Source organism: Malus sylvestris, chromosome 10 (genome assembly GCF_916048215.2).
Source record: "Malus sylvestris chromosome 10, drMalSylv7.2, whole genome shotgun sequence".
Taxonomy (NCBI): domain Eukaryota; kingdom Viridiplantae; phylum Streptophyta; class Magnoliopsida; order Rosales; family Rosaceae; genus Malus; species Malus sylvestris.
This window is the reverse complement of record NC_062269.1, coordinates 36,599,097-36,612,585: the sequence shown is the minus strand read 5'-3', so window position 1 is coordinate 36,612,585 and position 13,489 is coordinate 36,599,097. Positions and strand designations below refer to the sequence as shown.

Here is a 13,489-nt window from a genome sequence, read left to right as displayed (position 1 = left end):
ATTTTCTCAATACTATTTAATAGTAACAAGCTTCATATGTCTCCACGCATGTCTTCTTAACGGTGCTGCGAATCCGCAAATGATCAATTGACCCTTTATTAGAACGAAGACAGTTTTAGATTCGACTGATAACTTAACAGAGATGTGAGAACGATATGTATTTATAATAAATTTGATACCATTTGTAGTTATCGTGTCTTGTTAACGTTGGTAAGAGCTTGTTAAGGGCTCTTGTAAATATTATTGGTCAATCCCACTTAGTATTACAGTCTAATGATTTTTTGCTTCACTTGAAAGTTAGAGATCTTAGGTTCGATTTTTACCAAAAATAAATTTGAATTATATTTTTATAATTAGCCCATTGTAAAACTTAGCTCATTTCTTCATCCCTTAATGTAGATAATATGGTTTGTTAAAAAAAAAATATCATTGGTCGCCAAAATACTGGTAAGTACCACCATTAGATGCCTAATTTTTGCCACGGTTCCTATGCTTTTATAACTCAGAAAAGTTTGAAATTTATTTTTTCAAACATTGTCGATAATGTTTTCTTTATTACTTGAAAGCACTTCTAGTACTAAGGGCTTGTTTGGATATATTTTTAAAATGACTGAAAGTGCTTTTAGATAAAATATTTTTTGATTTCAAAATCATTTAAAGTGTTTTCTGTAAGAAGCACCAGTTATGTGCTTCTTTCAGGCAGCACTTTAAGTGATTTTCCAGAATCTACTTGCATTTTTACTAAGGATTGGTTCCAAAAATATTTTCACTAAAAGCGTTTTCAGTCACTTTAATGTACATCCAAAAGCTTTAAAACAATATAGAATCATGGATGATACATGTATCCCCTATCTTTTCTGCTATCATGTATGTTAAATTTGGAACACAAAATTTCAACATCTACAACAGTGTCAACACATCTAGAAAGAGTCAAAGCATGCACAAGACCAACAACCACTCCAAGTTTGCCATGCTTCCAACTTCCAAGTCTTTTATTTTTTATTATTTATTTATTACTATTATTACCGATAGCCATCCCTTTCTCCGTTTCAAACCAAGCCAAAGAAGACCAAAGAAACAGACTGCGATGCCCCTTTGATCAAGTTTCATTTTCTTTCTAACAACCTCCATAAATAACTCCACACTTTCTCTTACTTTCTCGTCGAACTTTCTACTTTCTAGTCATCTCTTAGCTTTCTGCTTTTCTTTTTCTTGCTAACCAAACAGAAAATAAGCTGCAGAGGAGGAGAGATTAGAAATGGCGTGCTTTGTGCCCTTCAACAGTAAAAATTTGGACATTAGCATGTTTGTGTTCAGGCCAACAATTGTGTTCGTCGATGACCTTCTTAATGCTCTCAAGCAATTCTCTGTGTGCACTGAGTCTCTTGGTTGTGTTCAAAGTTCCATCTTGCAGAGCATCCATGGAAATATGGTACGTACACATTTATATATCAGATGATATTGTTTACCCTATTTTATATTTAAAATACTTGTTTATATTCGTCGAGATAATTCGATCTTAATTAAACGGGTTGTTTTTTTCTCCTTGATCATCATTAGTTCATATGGTTTGGAGCGTGGCTGAAGAGATCATGTGAAAACAAAGATTCATTGACTGCAAGCCTTGTAAGTCCATTTCCTGTTAATTACTTATATCTTGTTCTTATATATTCTCTCTCTCCTCTCTTTTCTTTTTATTTTTAGTTTTTTGTTTAATCTCAAAACAGAAATTAAGCTCTTTTCCTTAAATTATACTTTCTAAACCTCCAAATTTTCGAAATAAAGATTATAATAATTTTATATGTACTTTCTCAGCTCGATGTATATAGATGATGTGTCAAGCGTTGAACCTGAGCATAAATTTTGAAGTAAATCCAATAGCCAATGATATATCAAATATTCAAACTTACAAATCCAATTGCTAGATATTTATAAATCCAATTGCTAAAAATTGTTATGCGAATTTTGACTCATCATCCTCACTCTCGAACGGATCATGTGTGGTAACTGCATCTTACACACAAAGAGCTCGTTTAAAACTACTTTTAAAATAATTGAAAGTGCTTTCTATAAAAAAGTTTTTGAGACTAATGTTTAGTAAAAATGCAGGCGAATCCTGAAAAAGCACTTGAAGTATTTCCTACAAGAAGCACTTACAGGGAGTATTTGAAACTCTTTTTTTTTCTAAAAATGCTTCTAGTCATCTTAAAAGTATTTCCAAACTAGGACTTTAGTATAGAAGTGCTTCTATCTCCACCACACATTAAAGAGTGCAATTAGTCTAACATACGCATGAAGAAAGAAATGCGCATGTAACACACTCAAAATGTACGTGTAGTGTTGGAAATCCAACGAATAAGAGAACCTCTTTACCCCTTTATATAATTTCGAAGATATCAGAATTTTGAAATTCAGTACCATTAATTGGAGGTTTAATGATCCCACGCAGCTCTCAATGTTAACGAATTTATCGAACATGGCTATCTTACTCGATCACTCCTTCTTCGACGCGTATGCTGGAGAATCAAGAGACGGTTCTTGTGCAGCAAAATTTCGCAGAGGTGACACTGTATCACTGAGCACAGCCCTCATCAACGGCGGTGACATAAACAACGTCTCTTACGCATGCTTAGCGTTGTTCAAGTCAGGTTTTCAAAGGATGCAAGGCGTGACAGCCGGTGTTTGTTTGAAATGCCAAACCGGGCCAAGAATTGCTTCTCTCTTCGTGTGGAAGTCTCTGCACTATTGTTACTCATGGATTCTAAATTCCGACCAAAGAAAAGCAATGCTGCCCTATCTAGAAAGCGTCTCGATTGAGATTAAGTACGACATTTTTCGAGTAGTCTATGTCAGCGGCGACAGTGATATGAACCTGCAGGCCTTATATCCTCCTCATCAGATGTTAGAATCAGCTGCTTGCGAAAACAAAGAAGAAGGGCAGCTCATGCAAAGTACTTCCACAGTATAATCGTACGACTGAATTGAATTAATATATATATGATGAGTGTATTATCTGGCCATCGATCATATCAATTTTTTTGTAAACCTACATATATTTATAAATAAAATAAAATATATAATATATAATATATAAATACACACGATTGTTACGAACCCTTTTCTCTTTAACTTGTATGGCAAGCAATACATATATTGACGCAGCTATGTCTTCTGGAAGAATAATATTTGGCTTCTTAATGCTCACTCTTGGGGTTAGCTCAAGTGGTGAGGGAAAGGTAGGGGCAATGAGTTAGGATTATGCATCATAAGTTCAGAGTTTGATTCATTCCAATGTAATAAAGAAAAATGTTCAGCTTCTTACATGTAATTACGTGTCATCTATCACGCTAAAAAGCAAATTACAATTTTCTACACATTTGAAGAGTAGTTTGACATCAATGTGCAAACTGTTTAATTAGGGACCCAATTAAAAGACCTCGCCTGCCAATTTAAAGATAATAAGAAGTTAGGTTTGGATCTGGCTTGCATATTAGAGATTTAAATCTGCATTTGATGCTCTTAGCTGGGATAGTCAAAATTACGAAGCCATTTCATGACTTTTCAATCATTTAAGGACCCTACTGGAAAATATCTTGGAGAAATCATAACCAAACTAACAAATTGTCAAACTTTCCAAGGCAAATCACCTTTATTAGGTATCATATCCTTTGCTTTCTCTATCCATCTTCAAGAAGCTAATGCCTGCAATGAACTGCAAAGGCCCATAACGCATGATTATAAACCCAGAAATGAGAATTTCCCCTTTCCTAATTCCATCTTCAACGAGAACCACATCCAACTTTAAGATAATAAGAATGATGGCTTGAAAACACTTTTGCTCATAAGTACAACAGGAAGTGCTTTTAAAATAAAAACGTTGAATGCTTTTTTACTAAAATTTAGGTATTTCGTAGAAAAACACTTGAAAGTGAAAGCATTTAGCAAGTATTTCTTTAAAATTCACTTATATGAGCCACAAACATTTTAAAACTTTATGCTACACACATATATATACAACTTTCGGCCGTCAGAAAGCTATTTTAGTATTTTTATAAATAGTCTTAAACAAGTCATTAGTTTGCAAACCTTCAATGACTATAAATTAAAGCTAACCCAACCTTATCCTTGTGTCAAGAAAAAAGGGATCGAATTAAACTTATATTAATGAAGCAAAGTGCTTTACATATCAAAACAAAGCTATTCCCTTACAACTTTCAAAGATTGGAGAAGAAAAAGTGGCAATTACTTAGGGGACCAAAATAAAATAAAGCTAAAAGGTCATTGAGCCTTTTGATTCAAATAGGGTCAAAACAAACGTAGTATTCTCTGCTACAAAAGGTCTAACGCACTCCCTCTCTAGCTTGTTCTTTTTACTATTAAATCATTCATACCGCAATATGTGCAACTATTGATGCCTTTATTTTCTATGGTGGGTGCATGTTAGGTCTTTGCCCTGGTCTACAAGTCCTACAACCAAAAGTTAAAAAAAAGTTTGAATTATGTGACTAAAGGGCGTGCAATTCAAAATTTACTACTATTGTGCGGGTCTTTTGCCTATAGATCATATGAAATATGGCCTTCATTTTTCTTACCATTTCCAATTGTGAATTCTTTTTTGTTAATGACAGAGATAAATGTCTAACAATGACAAACTACAAAAAAGCATAACGAGGTTTAAAAATCGTAGCAACGTGAAACACTAAAAGGCGTCGACAAGAGGAAGGTTATAGCGAATCGTCTTGCCTAAGCCTCCTCGGGGTTTTAATATGGAGTATCCTTTGCCTAAGCCTAAGCCTCATATGATTTGTCGATAATTGAGTATCCTTTGCTATACGTACCCACCTAACATCAAGGTTTAGGCTTTTCATAAATTTTCATTGCTATAACCGTTTCATATTACTCCCTAGTAACCTTTCGGTTACTTTCCTCATTCCCTCTTGTACAAAGATAAACAAAGAGGCTATCCATAGGGCATGAACAAGTTAGTTAAAATAGTGTGTTAATTTGTTCATTGAATCTAAGTTCGAACAATCTTCTTCCAACACTTTAAATTAAATTGGAATATCACTTGAACAAAAGAAAAATATCTTAACCAGGTAGAAACTAAGCTATATATGTAATCCAATAATCTTCACCCTCTTGATCAGTCTCTTTGCGTCATTGTGATGAGCTTTTGAACTAATTCGAATACTCTCAGCTCAAGCATATTTACAGAGAGAAGAATTTTGTTGCAAACTGTTTAGCCAATTGGAGCTACAACCTTGACATGGGTCTTCGTTTTTTTGAAGAATTTCTTATTTGGATTTGTGATCTTTTGTTTGATGATATTTGGGAGTTGGTAGGAGCTGCCTAGTTTGTACTTCTCAAATAGTTTAGTGTTTTCACGGTATTCACCACCAGATTACAAAAAAAAATAAAAATCAATATCAAATATTTTTATTGCTAGTAAAAATATCCAGTGTAAAAGTAAGAAAAATTTGAACGCAAGTTTAACGATATCGAAAAACAACTCTTTTAAAACTTCATAAACCCAAAAAAGTTTTCAATAAAATAATGATAGGGAGATCAAATTTTCAAATAAAATTTGCAAATCAAATAATATGTCACCAATAAAAAATAAAATAAACATGTTAATCAACACTTGAGTAGTAATCCAATCATCAACAACTACATCATTTTACTTATAAAATTTCATTTCAAATTGTCTCTCTAGCATTCCCTTTGCTATGTCACAATCACAATAAGAATATCAAACACATGATTGGTTTTTGGAGTATGATATATGAGCAGTCCGCAGAAGAAAAAAGAGAAAAACGAGGGAAACCGACTAGTTTTCTGTGGACTTGGCATGTGCAGAATGTGGTCAGAGAAGTAGGCTACAGATTAAGCCAATTTTTCAAAGATTTTGTAAGCGCCAAGTGTTCACATTTCGTCCATGGATGCTTGTAATGGACTAGTTGACAAGCAAAACACATCATGTGAGTAGGGTTACAAGTCCCAATCCACGGATCGAGCACATTGCAAAGAGTAATGCCAAATTGCCAATACAAACTCTGTGAAGAATGTTTCTTGGTTCAAATTATTTTCTTGATGAATTACAATCGTAGGTGTAGGGCTCATGATTATAATATAAGGGATCCCTAATTACTTTGCCTCCTGGGGCTTTGAGCACTAAATTTTCATTCTTAGCGAATAATATAATATAAAAAATATTATTCGTATCATATTTTTCATACTTTATTTTTATGATTTTTCTAATTAAGATAAATAAATGACTAAAGAATCGAACCTTAAAGTGCAAAGATAAAGACTAAATGGCTACTATAAGCCTCTTATAACTTAAGAGATTCATTAGTGTGTTTCTTTTCTTAAAATGAGATAATTAGTGGGAAACTACGATTATTCATCATCTTTGAACTTTCATTAGTATGTTTAAAATTGCATCTTTTGATACGCCACTATAGTATACGATATCAATAACACAATACTATGTATTTTAACACGTCTAATAACAACGCTTATTGAGTTATTGATTTGAAATATGCGGAAAAAAGAGTAACTATTTCTTCACATGGTAAATGACACCAAGATTAGGGTTTATGATAGGATTATAGAATTCTGAACCCTACAAACAACCACAATGAAGTGACCCATCAGATGTGACTGACACTGTTCATTCACATCCAAATTTAATAATAGTCTTGCTTTGGTGCATGTGTTCACCAAAAGTATATTTGACACTTTGACTGCTGACCTCACCCCTCCCCCTAATATATTCTTCCATTCACATCTATTCAACTAATCGACAATGGCCACCTCCGCGATTTAAGTTTTAACAAACCATTTGGCATTTTCCCCTTTAGTCTGAGTCCAACTTTGTTCTTCCCTTTTGGCATCCTTTAGTGGACTGAACGTAGTAAGTTGTAATCAATTAAAACAAATTTGAGTTCGATCTTTTATTAGTTGTATTAAAATATAAGATGAACTGAATTAGATATGATACGTTATAAATTCATTTTAGAAAGTGAGCAAATGGTTAGTTAAACAATTATGCAGCTATTAACCACTTCCACTATATTATCCCGCGATTAAGGGAATTAATTTGATTTCTGCTTCATCAAGCATTCCAAACAAATTATCTAATTGGTTTTCTTAAAAAAAAATCTAATGAAATGACAGAAATATTTAAAAATAGGAGGACAAATAATAATTAAGGATATAAGTTTGAAAAAACTGTGGCAGACAGTCTTACATTTCCGCAGATTATCATTTGCTAAATACACACATAATCTGAGGAAAGGTAGAAGAAGAAGAAGGTAAGACTGAACATCTAATTATGTGGTACATTTCTGGCCATGCCATCATCATCCATGTCCAAATATAAGCCCGTGATCATTCAGTATATAAAAAAAATTGAACAAAAATATGTATTTGTGATTATTAACATTTTTTTTTGTAAAAACTCTCGATTACAATAATTAGTTAAGAGAAAGCTAATTAAATACGTCTCTCTCATGTGCCACATCATTATCCTCACGAATATCATCAATGATACACTGTATGACTCACTTGTTTCTTGTTCTTGCTTTAATTATGCAATAATTTTATGATTATTTGTCGAATCTTTGATCAAGCTACGTGATGAAAAATATGGATAGATGGATATACCTCCATCTGTACGGTTGAATCATCTCATGTTTGCGGTTAGGTTCAACGTCACATTTAAATTTGAGATGAAATAGAGAAATATGAATGAAAGAATATTAAGAAAAATTGAAATTACCAGTGAGAAGTAAAAATAAATACGTGAATAGCAACAGAAAGTAATCATTTGTTACATAAGCTTGATTGATAATCATCAAAGATTAGGGCCCACAAATTAGGTGATTAGATTAGATAGATTGACAAGTAATTATTTTTTTCACCGCCATTTTCTTAAAGCAAAATGATATTTTGGGCCAAAAACTGAAATCAAACTAACCTAATCGGTTGGGTTAAAATTGCAATCAAAACCAACCAAGCTGGGTCTAAAATTGATCAGGTCGATTAACCGACAATGGCAGGTTGGTTTTGATCGGTTCTCGGTTGTGTGAAGGCGAAAATACATAACAAATGTCTTTCCTAAAAGCTATAGAACTTAGCACTAATATGAGTGATTGGTCAAGAGAAAGCACAAATGAAGCAGCCCAAGAAGAGCACCAAAGCAGCAGCTGCTGTTGCCTTCTCCAAATGGTGCCCTCTATTCTTCTCCAAAGGAAATCTTAAACTAATCAGGTTTTATTTTCATGTGGTAAAAACACGTTAACTCGTAAATAACTAACAATTTATATTACTACACGTATTAATTATGATTAAAAAATAAAATTAAATATATGTTGATCGATTCGATTAACTGCACCCTAAAAATTTGAGAAACCAATTGCCAAACTGATTGCCAAACCGATTAAGATCGGTCCTGTTCAATTAAACAACCAATAATTAAAAATATAAAAAAAAAACCAAACCAAACCAAACCAAACCAAGCCACCAACACGATGCGGACGGTTCAGTGAGTTTTTTTTTTTTAAATGCCCATCCCTAGTTTATATGCAGAGCAAACTGAAATTCCACTTTTCATCATTGTCACTGTTCAAAAACACTCTGCCTTTAATCATTTGATTCATTTTCAAAAATAGAAAAATTAATTAGTAAATAAAATTATGATACAAAGGAAAATAATAATAATTCTATGAGAAAATGGGCAATTCCTCGTTGGCTCTGGTGGAAAGCCCGCCAACTATAATTTAAAGGGAAGAGAGGTCCGCCTGCAGATTGTTGGCACGTCATGTGGTCCCCGGTGATGGTGGGGTCAATTGATGACGTGTCAGGATCAGAAAGAAGTACAGCACGGCCTTGTGCTGTAGAGGAGCACAACTAAACCAAACAAAATCATGCGATCTTATAACTAGAACAGTGAAAACACGCCTGTCTCTGAGACTCTGTCTGCCTACCAAAAAAATACAGACAGTCAAAATACAGAGAGAGAGAGAGAGAGAGAGAGAGAGAGAGAGATGTATTTCCCCCAATTTAAAGGTCCCTTCTTTCTTTCTAGTTCCTCCTCAGAATGATATTCTAGAGAGCAAAGAAGGTTCTTTTAGAGAGAGAAAGTTAGAGAGAGAGAGAGAGAGATCTAATGGAGTACGAGAGGATACACAAAGTTCAGGTAAATTCAACAAAAACCCATGTTTTCAACTTTTTTATTTTCTTTTGGAGATGAATGGAGCTTTTTCTCTTTGGTTATGGACTTTTTCTGAATGAATTTTTACTTTGTGGGGTTGTTTCTGAAATGGGGTGGTGGGAAAAATGAGAAAATGCACTGAAGAATCATGAATTTTGTTGAAACTGGCTTTGCTGTAATATTTATGTGCTCAATCAAATTTGGGTTCCCATTTGCTACTTCATTGTAATATTACTTTATATTTCTGTAATAATTGTTAATTTTCCTCTTTATTTTTTTTTAATTTTAAAAATAAAATGAAACTCAAAATAATGCTATTTGGTTCGAATTTGAGATGATTTAGAATGACTGAAGTAATTTTATTAATTGGATTTGTTTAATCAGTTTATTTTGTTCACAAAGATCTCAGCTTTTAGCATCTTTTTTTTATTAGTGGAATGAAGGGTAATAATTTTTACTGTTTCTTTTTTGTTTGCCTTCTCAGACTGGTATAATTTCTCCCAGTAAATTGAGGATGAAGCTAATAGGGCCTCACCATCACAAAAAGAAGGATGGATCAAACAGCAACTCCTCAAGAACTTCGCCCTCGAAGCTTGATGATTCTGAATTCGTGAAGAATAGCTTGTTAGACCCCATGAATGGCGATGAGGAAGGTTTGTCTCACTTCTTTTGATTTGAAAATTTGTAACACGAGCGTCGATTAATCCCAGCTTAGCTCTCGAATGGCTTTTACGCGCATTGCCGAAATGCTAAACTGTTTACTGATTAAGTCTTGTGCTGTCCAGTTACATCTTCCAGTTTGGAAGTTCTGTCCATGAATTTGTTGAGGGAAGCGGCATTGGACGTTGGACAAAGCGATCAGGCTTCTTGCCAACCAAAGGAGTCGTTGCCACGAGAAAATAGTGATGCCGGTCGTGTTAAATTGCAGCTTTATGCAAAGGGTGAGAGTGGTAATTCAAGCGCAATTCACCCCGTGAGAATGATGGATGACGAAAGTCTTGATTATGATAGTAATGCTAGTTCATCCAGTTTTGAGTTTCATAAAGGGGAGAAGTCGGTACATAAGCACCTTTCGAGAACGCTTTCAAGAACTATGCCATCTAAGTGGAACGACGCTGAGAAATGGATAATGAGTAAGCAAATTGTTCAAGCTAATTTTCCCAGAAAGGGTGCTTCACAAAACCAAACAATTCGTTTGCCGGTGACAAATATGGTGAGGGTGGTTCCGGAGTCTGCTAATTATGATTATAAGCCAAATGGCAGAGGGGCAGACACAAAGCGGGTTGATTTCTGTCAGCCTTCATCGCAGATTGGATTAGATAAATTCTCTTTTGTTCCTTCGGAGTCTCAATTGAGTTCAGGTCAAGCTTCTGACGGGAATGCTTTGTTTGATGAATCCACACAAAGTAAAGATTTAATGGAGGTAGGTGATGGGAATGCACCGTGTTCTAAAAGTACTGTCGCAAATACTGCAGGTACGCTTTCATTGGCTTTAAGAACCTCATGTGGTACTTTGTTATGTAGGAGTTGTATTTCTTTTCGATGAAAATTTTCAATGCCTATATCAAGAGATTCGTTGTTGCATTACTTATAGCTTCCTTGTTCGTAGACTTCAAGGTGTATAGCAGAGGCAGAGGAAATTGACATTTTGCGTTCGGTTTATGTAGGCACTGCTGCCATAAGAGCAGTCTCAATGAGAGACATGGGAACAGAAATGACACCTATCCCAAGTCAAGAGCCTTCAAGGACTGCCACTCCCGAAGGGGCAACAACCCCACTCCGCAGCCCAATCTCTTCAATGCCGTCAACCCCCCGAGGAGGTGCACCGGCTCCCACACCTACCACTGATGGGGAATCACAGCCAAACAACAAGAAGCAATTGTCGGAAGAAGAATTAAAGCTCAAGACAAGAAGGGAGATTGTAGAACTTGGTGTTCAGCTTGGTAAGATGAACATTGCCGCTTGGGCAAGTAAAGATGAGCAGGAGAAAAAACTTTCTGCTGAAAAAACTGATACGGCAGAACTTGAGCGGATAGAGTATGAAAAACGTGCAGCTGCCTGGGAGGAAGCTGAAAAATGTAGACATACAGCAAGGTTTCTTCTTTAACCCAATAACCCCCATACTTTAAGAACTTCAATTGGATCACCTTTTTTCGTTGCTTCCTATAGAGTACTGTTATGCTTTGGTACTAGAAACCATGTAGATATATTCTGCCATCCTAACATGACTAGAGAACGCTAACATTTCTCAGATACAAGCGCGATGAAATCCAAATCCAAGCATGGGAAAGTCGGCAGAAGGCAAAACTCGAAGCAGAGATGCAGAGAATAGAGGTATTTAAGTTATTTTGATTTTGCATCATTAGTCAGCAGAACTGTTCTATTTTCGAGTCTGAAACCTTGGTCGATATTTCTGTTGTATTGTATTGAACTGGTTCAGTGAGCTCCATTTATTAACTTTATACCTGGCGATTGGGAAAGTATTATAATTTATGCTTTTCTTGACTCTCAAGTAGTGTTTCGTACTCTCAAATTATATGTTTTTGGTAGGGAGGATAACTTATTTGTCATAACTAATTCCGGAGTACTTTTCAGGCTCAAGTTGAACAAATGAGAGCGCAAGCTCAATCCAAGATAGTGAAGAAGATAACACTAGCAAAGCAAAGATCCGAAGAGAAACGGGCAGCAGCTGAAGCCAGAAAGAATCAAAATGCAGAGAAAACTGCAGCTCAAGCTGAATACATCCGCCAGACTGGACGAATGCCATCATCTCATTACAATTGTTGCGGTTGGTTGTGGTAAACCAGAAACAAAATATAGAAGAAAAGTTTCATACACCGCTTGTGTTGTACATGTTCAGTACTCATTAGTATGATTGAAGGAGTTTGTGTGTAATATACAAACTTTGTATCGAAAGAGCAACCAATGTTTTTGAACATCTACGTTCCGTCATTGTCTTGCACTATCTCCCCCAACTTTATGAGATTTGATGAAAAGAAGAGAACAAATAGGGAATGTTGAGACTCTTGAGAGAAGAAAAATCTGAAGCAATTTTATACTAGTTAGACTTATTTTAGCTTATATATGTTGAAGGCAGAAATTCTCTCTTTCAAACTCTATCGGTGCCCATCAGAGGGTGTGAGTGGCCTGTCGACGAACAATATTGAGTCCTCGAATGGCTTCTCACACCCACACAACTAGGATGCGCATAGAAGACTACCTCAAATTGAAAGTTGTTGTACCTTAAATTAAGCCCACTACCATCAAACTCTTAAACCTATTTCAGCCCAGATAGGAGCATTGTAGAAAGTCCTAGGCTCCTAGCCCTAAGAAAGGTTCTTGGATCTAGGTGTCCCCAGTCCCACTTGAAATTCATGGGACATCTTCCAATTCCCAACCCAACTTTTGATGACATAAGTATTCCTACCTCACATGACAAAAAGCTTATACCTTTGTGTATTGTTTAATGAAACCCCACATGCTTGTGCACACCCCTAGAGTTGGAGGGCTCTTTTATATTTGGCACCCCCAATGCCCAAGGCCAGGCCACTTAACCTAGACACCTCTAGGCATGCTTCAAACATGGCTTAACATACATTTTTCAGCATCCACTTTTTGGAACTTGTCTTTCTTACCAAACAACAATTCCCACCATAATCTTACTTTTCTGAGTTGCTTATGTCTACATGAGCAATCCTTACAAGCAAAGAAATATTTATTTGTGCCACCTATAATCATTCTGATTCTTTACTTTTCTGCATTTAATAAAGGGAGTTTTAACAAAAAATCCGTGGTACTGTTCACTTTAACGAAAAACCACATTTTTACACTAAAATATCAATCCTGGTACTATTCACTTTACCCATTATTTTGTCCTTATCGTTAAAACTCAAAGTTTTCAAATATTTTTCATTAGTTTTCATTTTAATAAAACTAGGTATCAAAATTATTTTAATTTTTAACTTCTCACGTGTTAATAAAAGCATATAATTAACTTTTTGAACACATGTCAGCAAATTATGACACATACACAGCCATTAGCACACGACCTCTAACCCGACATACTGCATAAATGATTGTACTCATGCTAGCTCAACTCTCACATGGTGTTACCATCACACTATGACACCACAAAGGTCGTACTCAGTGCACAAGGTTCCCGCTTTACGCAGGGTCTGGAAGAGGTGAATGTCGGCTAGCCTTACCCCCATTTATGGAGAGGCTGCTCCCAAATCTCGAACCCAAGACCTACCGCTCATGGACGAAGACACT

At 35.4% G+C, this 13,489-nt stretch overlaps 2 protein-coding genes across 2 annotated transcripts; both read left to right on the top strand.

The window, feature by feature from the left end:
• Nucleotides 1-1,075: 1,075 nt before the first annotated feature.
• LOC126585617 (uncharacterized) lies at nt 1,076-3,114 on the top strand. Its single transcript, XM_050250082.1, has 3 exons — nt 1,076-1,432; nt 1,561-1,626; nt 2,450-3,114. Exons 1-3 carry the CDS (start codon nt 1,259-1,261, stop codon nt 2,966-2,968), a joined length of 759 nt encoding a protein of 252 aa, XP_050106039.1. The 5' UTR covers nt 1,076-1,258; the 3' UTR covers nt 2,969-3,114.
• A 5,917-nt stretch (nt 3,115-9,031) lies between these two features.
• Nucleotides 9,032-12,153, top strand: LOC126585607 (uncharacterized). Its single transcript, XM_050250064.1, has 6 exons — nt 9,032-9,202; nt 9,702-9,870; nt 10,003-10,692; nt 10,885-11,311; nt 11,470-11,551; nt 11,813-12,153. Exons 1-6 carry the CDS (start codon nt 9,173-9,175, stop codon nt 12,017-12,019), a joined length of 1,605 nt encoding a protein of 534 aa, XP_050106021.1. The 5' UTR covers nt 9,032-9,172; the 3' UTR covers nt 12,020-12,153.
• The last annotated feature ends 1,336 nt before the right edge of the window (nt 12,154-13,489 follow it).

Bases quoted from the DNA above. Each gene is read 5' to 3' on its own strand.
- LOC126585617 (XM_050250082.1), top strand. From the start codon at position 1,259: ATGGCGTGCTTTGTGCCCTTCAACAGTAAAAATTTGGACATTAGCATG. The intron at 1,433-1,560 runs GTACGTACACAT...GATCATCATTAG, and splicing joins AGAGCATCCATGGAAATATG to TTCATATGGTTTGGAGCGTG. The intron at 1,627-2,449 runs GTAAGTCCATTT...GATCCCACGCAG, and splicing joins ATTCATTGACTGCAAGCCTT to CTCTCAATGTTAACGAATTT.
- LOC126585607 (XM_050250064.1), top strand. From the start codon at position 9,173: ATGGAGTACGAGAGGATACACAAAGTTCAG. The intron at 9,203-9,701 runs GTAAATTCAACA...TTGCCTTCTCAG, and splicing joins AGAGGATACACAAAGTTCAG to ACTGGTATAATTTCTCCCAG. The intron at 10,693-10,884 runs GTACGCTTTCAT...CGGTTTATGTAG, and splicing joins TACTGTCGCAAATACTGCAG to GCACTGCTGCCATAAGAGCA.